This window comes from Nicotiana sylvestris, chromosome 8, assembly GCF_000393655.2.
Source record: "Nicotiana sylvestris chromosome 8, ASM39365v2, whole genome shotgun sequence".
Lineage (NCBI taxonomy): Eukaryota > Viridiplantae > Streptophyta > Magnoliopsida > Solanales > Solanaceae > Nicotiana > Nicotiana sylvestris.
The window spans coordinates 30,603,652-30,620,774 of record NC_091064.1 but is presented as its reverse complement, the minus strand read 5'-3'; the positions used below and the strand labels follow the sequence as shown (position 1 = coordinate 30,620,774).

The 17,123-nt window shown below is 34.8% G+C and overlaps 1 protein-coding gene and 1 long non-coding RNA gene across 4 annotated transcripts; one reads left to right on the top strand and one right to left on the bottom strand.

Annotated features, from left to right (window-relative positions):
- The first annotated feature begins 209 nt into the window (after positions 1-209).
- LOC104216076 (G-type lectin S-receptor-like serine/threonine-protein kinase At1g67520) lies at positions 210-6,686 on the top strand. Of its 3 annotated transcripts, none has more exons than XM_070153204.1 (3): positions 210-412; positions 1,868-1,990; positions 2,064-2,395. In XM_070153204.1, exons 1-3 carry the CDS (start codon positions 217-219, stop codon positions 2,270-2,272), a joined length of 528 nt encoding a protein of 175 aa, XP_070009305.1. In that variant the 5' UTR covers positions 210-216; the 3' UTR covers positions 2,273-2,395. The 3 variants fall into 3 exon arrangements, 1 of the variants encoding a protein (XP_070009305.1); XR_708385.2 differs by lacking the exons at positions 210-412; positions 2,064-2,395 and adding exons at positions 1,164-1,498; positions 5,354-6,686; XR_011401561.1 differs by lacking the exon at positions 210-412 and adding an exon at positions 1,164-1,498 and having other exon boundaries at positions 1,868-2,395.
- Positions 6,687-12,187: 5,501 nt separating this feature from the next.
- Positions 12,188-16,119, bottom strand: LOC104216077 (uncharacterized). Its single transcript, XR_011401801.1, has 5 exons — positions 15,940-16,119; positions 14,951-15,072; positions 13,932-14,050; positions 13,143-13,193; positions 12,188-12,560 (listed from the first exon to the last, which is right to left on the bottom strand). It is a non-coding gene; the product is annotated as an uncharacterized lncRNA (long non-coding RNA).
- Positions 16,120-17,123: the final 1,004 nt, after the last annotated feature.

The window sequence follows — 17,123 nt, the reverse complement described above, 5'->3', positions numbered from 1 at the left end:
CATAAAGTATATTTAGAATTTTCTGTTCTTCAGTGTAATATTAAATGTAAAAATAAGAAAGATAAAATTAAAATTTTCACCATAAAAAAGTTGTTGGTGGGGGAAATGTCTCACTCAAGTGTGGAAATTTTTTTGACTTGACAAACCTTGGAACAAGTTTTCATTTTTTTTTTCTTTAAAAAACATTTCTTCTCAGCCTAGTGCAATTAACCAACCATGGAAATCAAAAATAAAAAATTTCTCTTTTTCCTGCAATTTGTACTCTTCTTGTGCTTATGTTTTGGAGCTAACACCATCGCTACAAATGAGACCTTGTCCCCTGGAGATACCCTCGATGCAGACAAAACCATAACAATGAGCGTAACAAGAGTTTCTTCGGGTGGCAAATTTGAGATGGGCTTCTTCAAACCAGGTAATCTTTCTAAATATTACATAGGTATATGGTACAAAGATATAACCCCACAAACCTAGTTTGGGTAGCAAATAGGGAGACTCCTCTTTCTTTATCCGAAATGGCATCCGCACAATTCAAAATTATAAAAAGTAACTTGGTGCTGCTCAATGGGAGTGGACGCTCAATTTGGTCGACAAATATTAACTCCAGCACGACAAAACCTGTGGTGGCGATTCTTCGTGATGACGGGAACTTGATTTTGAATGGATGGTCTCATTTATTGTGGCAAAGTTTCGATCATCCGAGCCACACATTTTTGCCTGGGGCTAAACTTGGCTACAATAAAAGAACAAAAACAAAACAAGTTCTTATAAATTACTTCTTGGACCAACCCTGAAGATCCTAGTCCAGGGCTCTTTTCCCTTGAGATGGAGCCTAACGGTAGGAGCGTTGTTAGATGGAATAAAACTGTAGAATATTGGTCAACTGGACCTTGGAGCAGAAAATCAAATCCCGCGCACAATTTCACGTATATAAACAACACGGATGAGGTCTATTTTTCATATTATTTTTTTAATCCTGCAGTCGTGTCAAGATTTATAATAGATGTCACAGGGGAACTCAAGCAGCTGATGTGGTTGAATAGTACCAAGCAGTGGAATTCGTTTTTCGTTCAACCAACACAATCATGTGATGTTTACGGTTATTGTGGTGCATATGGTGTCTGTAGTAAAATCTCAACTACTCCCTTGTGTGATTGTTTGCCTGGTTTTACTCCTAGATCAAACAAAGACTGGGATTTGAATAGTTTCTCTAGTGGTTGTGGGAGGAAAATAAGTCTGAATTGTGGTAATGAGGACAAGTTCCAGATACATTCTCATATGAAATTATCAGTTGATAATCACATTCGGACTATTGCTAGTGCAGCAGAATGTGAATCCACTTGTCTCAATAACTGCTCTTGCACTGCTTATGCTTTTGATAGCAACAAATGTCTAACTTGGGATGGAGACCTTTTCAATTTGCAACAACTCTCCGAAAATGATACTAGTCGAATGACAATTTATGTCACACTAGCTGCTTCTTAATTTTCAGCTCCCAAAGGTAGTCAAAAATTATACTCCCTTGAGAATTACTTTTTCCATTCTTTATATACTATTTAAAAAAAGTATGACACATTTTTTTTATTTTCGTGAACTCTTTAATTTTATTCTTACTTATGACATGCTGTTATAAGTTATCCATATAAATATAATTGTACATTTTAGACCACAAGTTATAAGGGTACTCTGAATTGTTTTGTTTCAAAAGTTTTTCCTTATTTAAACTCCACTTCTATCCAAACACTAGATATAAAATGAACAGAGAGTACTATTTAGTATTTTTATGCTATTTATTTATTTATATAATTATTTATTTCAAGTATTTTTATGTTATTTATTTTTTTATTTATTTCTATCTTTGCTACTGCAGTTGCATACCAAACACATAAATCGAGAAGGCTAAAAGTAGTTTTTCCTACTACAATTGCCGCTACTCTTTTTCTATGTAGCTTTATCTACCTACTCTATAGAACAAGGAGAGCAAGAAGTAAAGGTATATACAAATTCTCTCTTCTTGATCAATTATAGATTCACAATTATATATTCTATCTTTTCTTGCTATCAAGGAAATTCACAGCCAAACAACTGCTTAAACACTGAAAAGGGAGAAAATGACTTAATAAACGAAGAGGATGAGAAGGGCATCGATATTCAATTCTTTACTTTGGAAAGCATTCTAGCGGCAACAGATAACTTCTCAGAAGAAAATAAGCTAGGACGTGGTGGTTTTGGCCCTGTTTATAAGGTTCTTGCAAAGTATCATTTATTTTCTTAGTTAGACCTTATATTTATGAGCTATGTTTATTAACATAACTAGGGAATTTTCCGCGCTTCGCGCGGTTATAAATAGCAGCAATGTATATTTAGAAATAATTTTTTTATAGATTTAGTTGAGATAGAATAGATAATTTTTAAGTATATATGCATAAAAATTAATTATATGTGGCATATTACAAAATCAATATTTTTTATAAAATAGTGCTCCGAGTAAATTGCATTATATACATAAATTTTTTCTTTGATACCAATGAATTGCCCATTTAGTTGTGTTACCCTTCAAGCATCAAGAATCTAAAGTTCACACAAAGAACTCAACTTTTGTAGTCACATAAAAGGAAGAAAGGAGCATCAAGAATCTAAAGTTAAAAAAAAAATTAACTATTTCAAAGACTGTGAAACACCTTCAGTAACTAATAAAAACTTAGATGTGTAGAGTTTAATAAAATAAATAAATCTAAAGTTCAGAACTTTAGAGTAATTCAACAACGAAACAATGGAAGTAGGTTACTGCAAAAAAGAGTAACAGTCATTGCGTCTCTTACGTGATCACTGAAGAGTTCAACATTTCACTTTGAGGTATCTCCGTCTCTTACTGAAGTCTTCATCATCTATGTTAAATCTGACTATTCTTAAGGAGTCTCCAAACCTCTTAGTCCTCTTACTCATCTCCTACTCTTTCTATTCCCAGACAAAAAGATATTTTCATGAAAATTTCTTTCTTGAAGAGGCTGTCTTCCCGCAAGATTGTGTCACTAAAGATTTAACTTGTAAAGAGGCTTCAATTGAATGTCCAACTTAGGAAGTTCATCTTCATCCTCTAACTAAAAGTTGAGGACAACTTTCTATATTAATCCACATCGACCCACTGGTACACAGTTTAAAGAAGAAAAAATAGAGTGACTCTGATTTGATACTGCAACAATGATTAAAAAGAGGAGTTAAGAATGAAAAATGAAAGGTGATGATTGAAATTCCAATATATCTTCAAGGGCAGGATGATCAACAAATGCTGTTGCTAGGCAGAGAGCTAACCATCATCTTGTTGAATGAATCTTGCAGCAAAAAGGATTTCCCTTTGTTTCTATACCTTATTTTCTCCCTGCACAAGGAAAAAGTAAAAATCTATTTCAAACTCATAAAAGTTGCATATCATCACCCTGCAAATGCTTTAAGAAACGGAAGGAGAATCCTTTAAAGTCATGAGGCTTGAAAGAGAAAACAACTTCTGTAGACTGCCATTTCAAATGCCCATTACTTCAATATCCTCCATTGGGAACAACGGATTCAACCCTTGCTTAGACATCATGTGCCTAGAAGAGACACAGAACAAATAAGATAGTAAAGTTAATAACAACTTGACTTATGGCTGCTGGAATCTTGATTAAGGAAATCATATCAATATATTGAGAATCACGATATGTTGGAACAAAATACCACATCTAGAATTAAGTCGTTCGAACAGCCAAGTAAATCATCGCCATCGATCGTTTTGACAGTAAGCTGGGGAGGATGTACCACTTTAGTTACGGGTTCAATTGGACTCATAACTTTCGAAGTGAATAATAAATTTATGTGTATAACGTCACTAAAATTGCAATAGATAGTAGACATGAAACCATAACTTAACAAATATAATAGATGTAATGCTAAATACCTTAACACTTGAACCCATAGAGTTTCAATTCTGGATCCACCTCTAACAGTAAGGTAAGTCTTCGCTACAACTACAGTCGTTTGTGGTAACAACCATCAATAACATTATCATCCTTCTCAATCTTAGCCGTTAAAAAGGCTATTGAAAAGTTCTTTTATTTATTTATATTCAAAAGGACGAAGGTAAAGACTCCAATTCAAGGACTGCTACTCTAGAATCTACCATTAATCTGAGAAGTCATATCTTCCGGTGAATTTCTCAAATGAAAAGCACCAAATATCCATTTCTCTTGTCTTTAGTAATTCATATTCTCCACTTTTGAGCTCATTTTAAAATCCCTGAAAGTAGAAAACATATGGAGAAGAAAAAAAATAAGCATCAGCAAGAAAACAAAAAAATTGCAACACAATAGGCAATCTTTCATCTTACAATTCCCCTTTTTTTTTCTTTCTCTAAAGAAGATCAAGTTGGTAACAAAGTCATATATTGTGATACAATTACAAGCTCTCTTTATAGAAGTGATTACCTTTAAGGTCTTAAAGGATTTAGAGAAAAGAACTTTAGCAAGACAAAGAGAAAAAGATATCAACATGTCTTCTTCTATTTTTCACTCTCACTCGTCCTTTCTCAATTGGTGAAATAGTAGAAAGAATGTAAAGATAGGAAGGCTAAAAGATATTTAGAAAATTCAAATCTTAAAAGTAAGGAAGAATGTATATAATAATAGAAACTTGCCTGAAAAGGAATGCGCCCTTGTTTCTTATGTCACTATTTATTTTTCTGCAATTAACAAAAGGCCAAAAAATTAAAATCTCCAATCAGTTGATGGTAAAAGTATGCAGTCGGCTTTTTGATAAACATTTCAATCAAATGAGTAGTAAAGTATATTGCACATATAGATATGTAGTTCAGTAGTTTTGTTTTCGCATTGAAGACTGGGATTAGTAATTTACAATGTGATACATGATAGCACACAAATGTATGAAAGAATATAGAGATTAGCAGGGAGTGAACGAAATTTAAACTTTGGGGGAAAAAGAACAGGAAAAAGAAGATAGAGAGGGTGGAGTATAGAGAAATTCGGCAAAAGTAGAGAGAAATAGTGTTAAAAGAGAGATGAAAGAGTATGAAGTATTTGGAAGGATATGGAAAGAGAGTAAAGAATCATTATGGGAATAAACTGATGTGTATGTGCATGAAAATAGGGAGTGAAGAATCGATGTGGGAAGGGACGGCTGGGTATCTGAATCGGTTTGTTAGCATTATGTAGAAAGATATGTTGTTCGGCAGTGAAATAAAAGGCGAAAAACTATAGAGGTGGAGAAAATGCATTTCCTGCTAATTGGAAATGCCATGTAACTGAGTGTATGTTCCTCTCTCTATATATACATTACAGATTATAATAAAACTGACTTGCTCCAGGTAAGCGTGTCTTTTGGAGGGGGAGAAGAGGACTTGGATAATGGCGAGAAGGCAATAGTACAATAAAATTGGTAAATACAGCTCTTGGCCATCATAATTATGCCGTTGTATTTTTTTTTTCTGATCATTAAAATATTGTAGCAATGTTAAATGCCTATGCCACTTCAAACAGAACACAAAAGTGTAGAGAAGATGGAAAAACTATATGAGTAAACTATAACCTTCATTGAGAGATGTTGTTGTCGAACTTCGTTACCAAAAAAGATAATAGCAGTCCTTCAGATAAATAACTTCGTTCGTTATTCATTAGGCAAATAATAATGGTAATAGTAGTATTTAAGAATGTTTAGAGCAGTAGTTATCAATTTGTGCAGAAACAGTAGTTACGAATTGTGCATAAATCGCAATGGCGAAAATTATCTGGAGTGTACCTCAATCTCGTAACAACGTTTTGTCTTCGCAATCATAGTGTCCCCACACCTATAAAATTAGATTAGCCAAGTATATCAGTATCTTTACCCTGCACAGGCTTAAAGCATAGATTTATTTTTGGTTGCATGTTATTCTTATATTTGCGGTACAACAACAATTGAAGCTACTTTCATGCTTCCTAATTAAATGCAACAGTTGGAATGTTGAGTCGACAGCAGTAGTTGCTGATTCAAGGGGCAAGAAACATCCATTTTTCCCAATAGAATTAGAGTAGGCAAATATAAATATATTAGTTACTCATGGTATTAAAATTATGTTGTTGTAATTTTTTAGAATAGAGTAGGCAAATAAGATTACAGTACAATTGGGCGAACACAAGAAAATTGAAAGATAAATGGAACTGATGAAAAAAGAATTACAAAAAAAACAAATAGCAGTGAGGAGAAAAGAGAGCACTCGGCACATTGGCACTTCGCATAAAAGAAAATACTCAATTCACACACAACATGGAGAACAAATAATTAATTGGTAGCATACAGAAGCACGAACACAATTTCCAAGGTTCCATTTTATTCTCATAAAGTACACAAAGATAGAAGCTTTTTTTGCAGTTTAAAGAGATGGAGGAGTACAAAGAAAGCGAAAGAGATGGAGGAGTACAGAGAAAGTGAAAGGGATGGAGGAGTACAGAGAAACTGAAAGAAAACAGAGTGTAAAGAATCGGTGTGAAGACGCGGCTGTGCATATGAAGAGGTTTGTGTATTTTTGAGGGGTTTTTTTGTTATTAGCGCGGAGGGGAGTATCACCTTTAAAATGCTAAGCAAGTGTAGAGGCAGGAAACGGGATTTCCTGCTGAATGGGAGCGCCAAGTGACCGGGCTTAGGGCCCTCAGTTATATATATATATATATATATATAATTTACTGAAAATATATTCAGGGAAAATTTCAGGGAGGACAAGAAATAGCAATCAAAAGGTTATCAGCCCAATCAGGTCAAGGGATAAATGAATTTAAGAATGAAGTAGTATTGATTGCAAGACTTCAGCATTGAAATCTTGTTAGACTTTTTGGTTACTGCGTCCACGGGAATGAAAAGATCTTACTCTACGAATATATGCCAAACAAAAGCTTAGACGCCCTCATATTTGGTAAGCACTCTTCGCGTAAGATTAATTCCTTATTCTAAATGTAAATTGAACTTCTATTCTTTTTTTATTGATAATTACAATCTTTTTGTAGGATAACTACACAAGACGAAAGATATCATGTGTTATTAGATTGGAAGAAGAGATTTTCTATCATCTTGGGTATTGCTCGAGGGCTTGTTTATTTGCACCACGATTCAAGGTTAAGGATCATTCATAGAGATTTAAAAACAAGCAATGTATTATTAGATAAAGAGATGAACCCCAAGATTTCAGATTTTGGCTTAGCAAGGATTCAAGGTTAAGGATCATTCATAGAGATTTAAAAACAAGCAATGTATTATTAGATAAAGAGATGAACCCCAAGATTTCATATTGTCCAAGGGAATAATATGGAAGCAAATACAAACAAAATTGTTGGAACATAGTAAGCTTATCTTGTATCGCAAAGATTCTTATATTTATACTTGACTACATTTAGTCCATCACTTCTCAAATTTTGCGTAATATCATTAATTATTTGGAGCTCTGCAGCGGTTACATGTCTCCGGAATATGCATTAAATGGATTATTCTCAATCAAGTCAGATGTATTCAGTTTTGGAGTAGTTATGCTTGAGATTATCTGCGGTAAGAAAAATATAGGATTTTATCAGCAGGAGGAAGCCTTAAACCTCCTAGGTTATACAACAACAACAACAACCCAGGAAAATCCCACAAGTGGGGTCTGGGGAGGGTAGTATGTACGCAGACCTTACCCCTACCCCAAAGGAGTAGAGAGGTTGTTTCTGAAAGACCCTCGGCTCAAGATAATAAGAAAAACAAGAAAAACAAAAAGGGGGAATATTAGTTTTACCATAGAGATCATAGGACAAATAGGAACCTAAAATGCATAAGAAAAATACAAGGCTGAAATGATGGCTAGTAAATAGATCTAGCACCGAAAAGAGAAAATATTAAGACACGACAATGCCCCTAGTAATTTTCGATTCAAACCTTACCAAACTAGGCTCACAATGGAATAAAGTATTGCAAGACTCAACTAGCTCCTAGCCTACAACTGTAATACTCGACCTCCACAAATTTCTATCAAGTGTCATGTCCTCGGAAATCTGAAGTCTCGCCATATCCTGCCTGATCACTTCTCCCCAATACTTCTTAGGCCGCCCTCTACCTCTTCTCGTGCCTTCCACAACCAGCCGTTCACACCTCCTCACTGGAGCATCTGGGCTTCTCCTCATTACATGCCCGAACCATCTGAGCCGCGCTTCTCGTATCTTGTCATCAATGGGAGCCACGTGCACCTTCTCCCGAATATCATCATTTCTAATCTTGTCCATCCTGGTGTGCCCGCACATCCACCTCAACATTCTCATTTCAGCTACTTTCATCTTATGTGAGATCTTAACAGGCCAACACTCTGCCTCATACATCATGGCCGGTCTAACCACCGCTTTATAGAACTTACCTTTGAGTATTGTTGGCACTCTTTTGTCACACAAAACTCCGGATGCTAACCTCCACTTCATCCATCCTACCCCAATACAGTGTGCGACATCTTCATCAATCTCCCCTCCCCCATGGATAACTGACCCAAGGTACTTGGAGCTTCCTCTACTCGGGATAACCTGTGATTCAAGCCTCACACCCACGCCCACTTTCCCCAGATCAGTGCTGAAAATACACTCCAAGTATTCCGTCTTCGTTCTACTCAGCTTGAAACCTTTAGACTCAAGAGTATGTCTCCAAACTTCTAGTCTCTCGTTAACACCAGTTCGTGACTCATCGATCAGAACTATGTCATCGGCAAATAGCATGCACCATGGCACCTCCCCCTGTATATGGTTTGTTAACACATCCATCACCTGGGCGAATAAGAATGGACTGAGCGCAGAGCCTTGGTGTAACCCCATTTCAACCGGAAAGTGCTCAGAGTCGCCTCCTACCGTCCTAATCTGAGTCTTAGCTCCATCATACATGTCCCTAATTGCCATAATATAGGGAATCGGCACACCTTTTGCCTCCAAGCATCTCCATAGAACTTCTCTAGGAACCTTGTGATACGCTTTCTCCAAGTCAATAAACACCATGTGCAAATCCTTATTTCTCTCTCTGTACAGTTCCACCAACCTCCTAACAAGGTGTATAGCTTCTGTGGTTGAACGACCCGGCATGAACCCGAACTGGTTGTCTGATATAGACACTGTTATCCTCACCCTTGCTTCAACGACCCTCTCCTATACTTTCATGGTATGACTCAGTAATTTGATACCCCTATAAGTATTACAACTCTGGATATCACCTTTGTTCTTGTACAATGGGACCACCGTACTCCACCTCCACTCGTCTGGCATCCTCTTTGCCTTGAAAATAATATTGAACAGCCCAGTCAACCACTCTAAACCTGCTCTCCCTACGCCCTTCCAAAATTCCACTGGAAGGTTATGTGAGTGAAAATTTGTAAACTTTAAGTCCTCTTTGTTTTTTGTTTTTTTACGTGTCTTTTTTATAATATTCAGTTTGGTAATGATGTTTCCTTTTTTCCCAACTCTAAAGTTACATTTCAGGCATAGAGATTATGGAATGAAGGAAATATTGTGAGTTTGCTTGATAAATCTCTACTTGAATCATGCAACGAAGAAGATGCATAGAAATGCATTAATATCGCGCTCTTGTGTGTACAAGAAGATGCTAGTGTTCGTCCAAGCATGCCAGATGTAATTATAATGCTTAGTCGTCAAGGCATTTCTCTTGCAAAAACTAGTAAACCTGCTTTTACAACAAGAAAAGCATGCTTGTATGTCTTTAGCAGTGTCAAACACCATAACACTATTTGATATGTCTTTAGACAATGAATTTGTTAACCATGCAATTACCATGTCGTTGCATCTTTCCCAAAAGGAGTAATAAGGAGAGTTAGTTAGAGGTTTAGTGACTTTTCCTGTTATGAGCCCTAGTTTGTTTTTAGCGGAGAGAACAGTAAGCATATTATTACACCAAATAACAAAACCATTCCCATCGAAAGGTGGAGACACTAAGTGTGCTCCAGGACTATCAGATGGATGAACATAGAATGGGTAAGATGGATGTACAGTGAAGTCATCAAATCCATCTATCACAGAGGAAGGACTAGCATCTGGACTTCCCATGATTTAACCCTAGATTTGTAAAATTTCTAAAATTGATACAAGAAACGCTCGATTTTTACCAATATGTAGCAGGATTGAGAAGAATGTTACCATCCTTCTTTGCAACCTAAAGAAGGTGAGGCCTTGAGATCGATAATATCGCTGAAATTGCTGAAATCAGCGGGAATGAAGAAATACCGGAGCAGAGTACCGGAGAATGGAGATGACCAAAATTACTGTAGGAAGCTCCAAATAGCTGCAACATAGGGTCAAAAAGCACCCTACCCCAAAGCTTCACTTCAAATATGACGACAAATAGGATCGACAGAACCGAAAAACTTCATGGAAATCGATGAGGGTACCATCGATCGAAAGAGGAGATCAAGGATCATCGATTCCTTGCTCTGATACCATGTTAATGGTAGAAAATCGAGCTATGAGAAAGAATTTTGTGAAAAGAAACCCTAGAATTGGAAAGAGAAGAGAGAGAACTTTTATTTCATTGTTGATGTCTCTAGAAAATACAGAATGCCAGTCAACCTTTCTAGACTATTCTATTTCTATATATACATGAGCTATTACTAAATGTACATGGACTAAACTGTAATAAAAGAAATATGTGGTATAGTTAATTGGGCTGTTGGGTATCACTGATGTTGGGCCTGAAGTTGGGCTCCCGTTGACATTGTAACACAACAACTTCGTGCTCTAGTAAGTCATACATCAACTCCAACAATGCATTGACAGTTACAGTAGAAGATGGTCGATAACTTGATTTTCAAAAATTGATTGGGTTTATGTAATGAATGGAGTAGTATCTATAATTGGGCTAATAGAAGAATTATGTAGTACCCTCGGGCAAAAGTCGTTGCCCATCACCATATTAAGTGGCTATGTTTATGATCTAGGTTGATGGATAGTGAATTGTGGGCGCAATAGGATTATGCATATGGTTGAGAACTATGTTACCCTCTTATCTCCTCTCCTTCCTATTTCTGAATCTGCACCCCACATCCCCCTTCTTGTATATGTATATCTTTCTCATCGATCATCTCCTTTCTTGTTGTTTGATTAATATTTTAGTATCTTCCGCTAGTAATTTTCTTCAAGTTATAGTCAAAGTTAGTGGAGAACTCTAGCTTATTTAGTAACTAGTTAATTTGCTTGCGCTGCGCGCGATTGAAAAAAGCTAAAACATGGCTGAATAAGTAATGGCATATAAAAGAAAATCAATCTCTACTTATAAAAATTTCTTTCACGATTTTACTATGAACTATTACAATGGATAATAACATATGAGAATTGGTAAAATTATATTAATAATAAAAAGTCTTTTACACAATTAAAAATTAAATATTTGTCTTTACTCACTAAGTTCTAACTTCAGATTAAATACCCCGTCCTTCGTCTAAATGAAGTGAATCCCATAGTATTATAGTGCTCCACTATCTAAGACACAAAAACAATGCTTTAAATAACAGCTTAAAAAATTAAGATTAATGAATCCAATTTTGGTCTTACTAAAATAGTATAGGAAAAAGGAGATGATTATTAAAAAGCTTTAACGTATAGAGAGTAAAATAGTCCCTAGCTAAACTGATTTATTTGTTATTTACTATCATACTATCAAGTGTTTGGTGCTTGTGCTGCTATTGGTGGTGCTTCTTTCGCTTTGGTTAATATGGCTTCACTGACACTATTCTTAGCATCAACCTTAGGCTTTGTATCCTTGTATCCATTTTAATTGCCGCAAAAATAAAGTCATGTAAAGCATTTAGGCCACCAATAATGTTATTATCAGTCAAAGATTTAGCCGTCAAATTAGATTCAATCGCAATATATTTTTTTAAAAAAAAGAAGTGAAAAGAGGTTATATTAGTATGATATGGAATAACCAATTTCATGTTTAACATAATACCAACGCTCTGATTATCATACCATTCAGTAAATGTCATTTTTAATGAAGATGACTTGGACTATTTCAAAGGCTACGAAACCATATTAAGCAAGAACCATAAGCAGAAATAAGCATGTCTCAAAATTTTATTAATAATAAAAGCTATAGTCATAACATTTATAACACCAAAGATTTACACAGCACAAATCAAGCCTGTGGCACCAGAAGCTTCATCTCAAGGCACCTCATTCTCTAGTATTGGAGGGTAACCACATTACATTTGAAACTCTTATTAAGCTAGCCTTAAATCATTTAAATTCTCTTTCATTCTAATATAAGTACAAAGGAAATAAATGATCTTCTTCACAGACAAAAAAGAAATTCAGGGCTTCCCGAAATCCGAGCAGAAGTGGCTACCATAATTAAACCCATTGGACACCCACAATGATAATTGGTTCATGAGATCTTTCTTGGCCTCACCTCCAATATCAACCAAATGGACCAGCAGAGTCATGCTTTTAGCTTCTCCATCAAAAGATAGTCGCATTTGATGTTTCTATAAACCCTCCTCACAAACATATTTGAGTCCGAAATTTCAATAGCACCTAAATTTGAATGACCAAAATGACATGGTTGATATATAGTAATATATTATCAAGACAAAATGCCATGACATTTCGCTAGAATTCACACAACCAATAGATTAAATATGGGAAAAATGGTATAAATAGAACTTGTATATATACTCACTGTAAAAAAATCCTAAGCCAAGATAAAATTTAATATTCTATACACATCTAAAGTAGAAATTTGGAAGGAAGAACCTTGACATCTTAGCCTTAACATAATAGTAGTAATATACCGAGCACAGGAAGAAAATGAAGTCTGCCACCACTGAAAATTCTCAGAAACTAGTAAGAAAACATATTGTCGTAATGGTGCTACAGATAGTAACAACACTATAATGAGAATTAGAAAGAGCAAAGTCATAAACCTATAAGCATAATACATATGCAGAAACTAAACTCAACGAATCAAGATAGTGGAAGAGCAGAAATTCTAAAACAGATCCATGATGATGCATGAATCTTTCCATTTTATAGAAGTGTTCAAATATTTCAGGGAAAAAAAAGAAGGAAACTTATGTCACATAAGCACATATAAAAAGGTTTAGATGCATAACTTACGTGTTTGATGCCAAATGCTCGCCATACTTAAAACTTGATCCTTCTGTATTCCTATAAAATAGCAACAGCAAAGTTTCTCCAATAAATCTGAAACAACAATAGGAAATAGTCTTTTTGCAAAAACAAAACGATAGTAGTTCTAATGCTCATGAAACAGCTAAATAACAATCAAAACAAATTGAACAACAAAAGTTAAAAGGACTACATCATACTTACACTAATTTCAACTGAAGCGGAGCACTTACTGATCATACCATATTCAAGAACATATAAGAATTACCATTCGCATGATAAATAATATGCTCCCAATGTAAATACATCTCAAAATTTATCCCACAAAATTCGATACCTTCTGATTCCATCAAAATACACACTGAGAAGAAAACAAAGGGAAAAGCAAAAGGATGCAGGATGGACATAAAATGGGCTAATAAAAATGAAGAGGCATAGGACACACACCAAAATCTGAAAAGAATTAAAAATAAAATATAGCTGGGCGAAAGACCAAAATACTTAATTGCCTCATTCAGTTTAAACTTTTGGCAATCATTATGTGGAAGACTTTAAGAAGGTTAAAGGGAAAACAAAAGAACCAAAATTTTTTAAAAGGGCAGAATATAGAGTGAAAAAGGCAAAAAAAAAAGAAGGCCAAAAAATATATAATAAATAACATTCATGAAAACATTTGTGACGCTACTTCGATAAAAGCTCATGATATCTAAATTGTAAGCGAAGGATGAAAAAATGAAGAGATGATTAATTAAGCTTTAATTTGTCACAACATATTACCACGACGTTGTCCAGGATCATCTCTTGTATAAACAACTGGAATACTTGCTGCTAGCACCACCACCTTTCGACGTGTATTAAAACAATGATATCAGAATACCCCACCATTCTCATGGTATCTACAAAGAAAAGTCTACTATCATAACCCAAAATCCAACAAAACAAATTCCGAGAAAAAAAATGCTAACAAAGAGAACGTCCAAGTGTCTGCTCTTTTACTGAAAATGAATATTCAAAATGTTCAAATATTACTCCAACCAATTTCAAGAGTTCTCATCTCAATCTGGAATAACAAAGGCACCATCTTTGCTTCACTATGTATCCGTGTGAGAAAGGTAACATTTTACCTCATTACATATCCAAATGAGAAAAGCAACATCGTTATCTCATTATGTGTCCATGAACAATTGACGGGACATTTTATCTATGCATAAATGTTAGATGAAAATTTTAATAAGTGAACACATTCAAGATTAAGTAAATCTTACAAAATGGACAATAAAATGACCAAAAGATACAAACATATCAACCTAAAGATGAAGAAAAATCAAGAATATGAGACGTAGAAATATATATCTAAGATTCAAATAATTATATAAGTTTCACGAATAAAGAACAATATCAATTAGAGTTGGGCACATTACTTTTTTTCCCTCGGAGAAGGAAAGCGGGAAGGGTGTTCAACCTCTCTTTTCTACCACTTTGCTTGTTCCTTTGTACGACGACCATATAAGTACAATTTCAACATGGAGTTTGACCAAGAATCTCCATATACCTCAGGTTACAGGCAAGTATAAAAAAAATGGAAACAAAAAAAATTATGTCACTTTTAACATACTAAGCATACTTCAATATCATTATAAAACCTATATATGTTGCAAACACCAATTTCAGATGCTATTTTCATTTTTCCTTCTTTTTTCACACTTTTTTGTTAATACATAAATTTCAATCTCAGGATAAACAATGTAAAATCCAAATAAAAAAAGAAGAAGAAAAACAGCAGGAAAAAATTTCACCGGAATCAACATTCTCGGACATATTGGTTCTAATGACTGCAGTGCAAGGTCGGGGAAAACCAATATAAACGCCTCCAATAGAAGAAGCCACCAGGCAGCTCAAACACAGACTGAATCAGCTCCTGCAATGATTTGAAGTATACAATGGTGATGTGCCTCAAGGAGAGGACCAGCAATATATATATATATATATATAGAGTTCTATATATATATATAGTTCGCCGCCTCAACCAGTTTCAAGCTACTTCCCAGAAACAGTGAAAGGCCATATGCAGTATCGGATGCATGTATCTTCTCCTAACAATTAAAATGATAAAAGACAAATATACTTAATTCACGGTCTGATAAATTAATTGATTAAGGATCAACCTCCTTAAAATAGTCTCATAGGGATGTAGTTACCAGAGAATGATTTTACTTCTTACATTTTCTTTCTTTCACCTATTTCCTTTTCTACAACTCCTGTGTTAAATGTATGTATTGATCTTCAAGCATAACACAAGAAGGTAGACCAGGAAAAGTATAATAGTGGTAATATTGCAACACTCTATATTTAATGAATCTTTAGATCCTTAGTTATTGATTAGGGAAAAAAGTATAGTATTGTAGAATATTTAAAGACATTGTTCTGAAAGAAATTATCAGTAATATAATATTCTTCAACTCCATATCAACGACACAGTTAGTATCAATTATGAAAAAATCATAGTAGTTAAGAATCTTTGAATTTTTTGAAACTATTTTAGAATTTGTACATCCTTAGTTATTGATTAGAGAACAAAAGTATACTTCCATTGAATATTGACATTATAAGTTTTGATTTAGAGGGAAAAAATAATAGCGAAGAAAGTTTGGACTGTACCTCATGCCTTTGATGCATTTTTGCATACTTGTTTGTCCATACCAATACAATTAGATTAGGGTTCATACAAGTTAGTAAGAGTCAAATATATAAGAGTAAGGCGTAAATGATAAATATAGAGGAATACCTGAAACAATGGTCGGATGATGGTGTTCTTTGGATGTCTTCATTGGCGTCGAAGGAAACGAAATTTGTGTAAGCATAGAGAAAGAAGAAATATAAAAAGAAGGCAGATGAGTTGAGTTTATAGAAATAAAATAACAAAGTTAGAAGTCTGGGGGAAATTGAACAGGGAAAAGGGGGTTGAAAGTTTACATAATGTTTTTTTCGAAGTGGTGTGTGTATAAGCAGTTGGGTATGCGAAGCGTTTTGGTTCTTCTTCAATTTGAGGTTTAAGTTGTTGAAAAACCTAAAGCGGAGAAAATTATTTAAGAGTGTCACATCACCGGGCTTAGGGCCCTATTATATATAGATTTGATTGTTTGACTTTACTTTACTCATCGTTCTTTCATCGATCCGGATTTCATGCGTAGCTCTCACCTCATATCATCCGATATTACAGGCTGAAGCTATTTTATGTTCTACTTCATTGTTTATTACTATATATTTATCTCTCTCATCCATTTATTTGGGTGCCATGGTTCTAGTGGCCTATTGAAATGACCATTTTTTTGAATTATCAAGACCAGAACGGGGGTTCTCCAATGTATTATTATTAGGAGTTGGTGTAGGTGGCGCAGCAGGCAATCGACTAACAAGTGCCTGAAGAGCTTTGCCGACCTGTGCATCAATTAGCTTTTGCAAAGCTTCAGTTGTAACTCCTTCAAAATGTTCAGATTGCTCTTGTTGATCAGCACGGGATTCAGTAACAGGAGTGCCTTCACGAGATTGACGTGGTGAATTTAGAGGAGAGGGAACCACGTTATCTTGATTTTGATGTATTTGATTCTCATGGTTTCCCAATGTGTTATTACTATTGTTGTCGGCGTTGTTGTTTGACATGGTGACGACAATAGATAAGATATAGCTTAAAAGGAAAGATTATCAGATTCCCGGTAACGGAACCAATTTGTTTAACCAAAAATCTGAGTCTTTGGTCAAAGCTAAAAAGAAATTCGGGTTACTGATAATCAGGAGACAAAAATAAAATACTTTTGAGAACGATGGTAAAGAAGCAAATAGATGTGTATTTCAATAAATTCTCAATAGTATTCCGTGTCCTTACAAATGATGATACTTCTTCCTTTTATAGATAATTCTAGGTAAAGGAATGAAGCCTCAGCTTTAATGATATAATCATGAGTAATAAAT

Excerpts from the sequence above, each read along its gene's own strand:
- LOC104216076 (XM_070153204.1), top strand. The coding sequence starts at position 217 with ATGGAAATCAAAAATAAAAAATTTCTCTTTTTCCTGCAATTTGTACTC. Across the intron at positions 413-1,867 it reads GATGGGCTTCTTCAAACCAG|TTGCATACCAAACACATAAA; the intron begins GTAATCTTTCTA and ends TTGCTACTGCAG. Across the intron at positions 1,991-2,063 it reads AAGGAGAGCAAGAAGTAAAG|GAAATTCACAGCCAAACAAC; the intron begins GTATATACAAAT and ends CTTGCTATCAAG.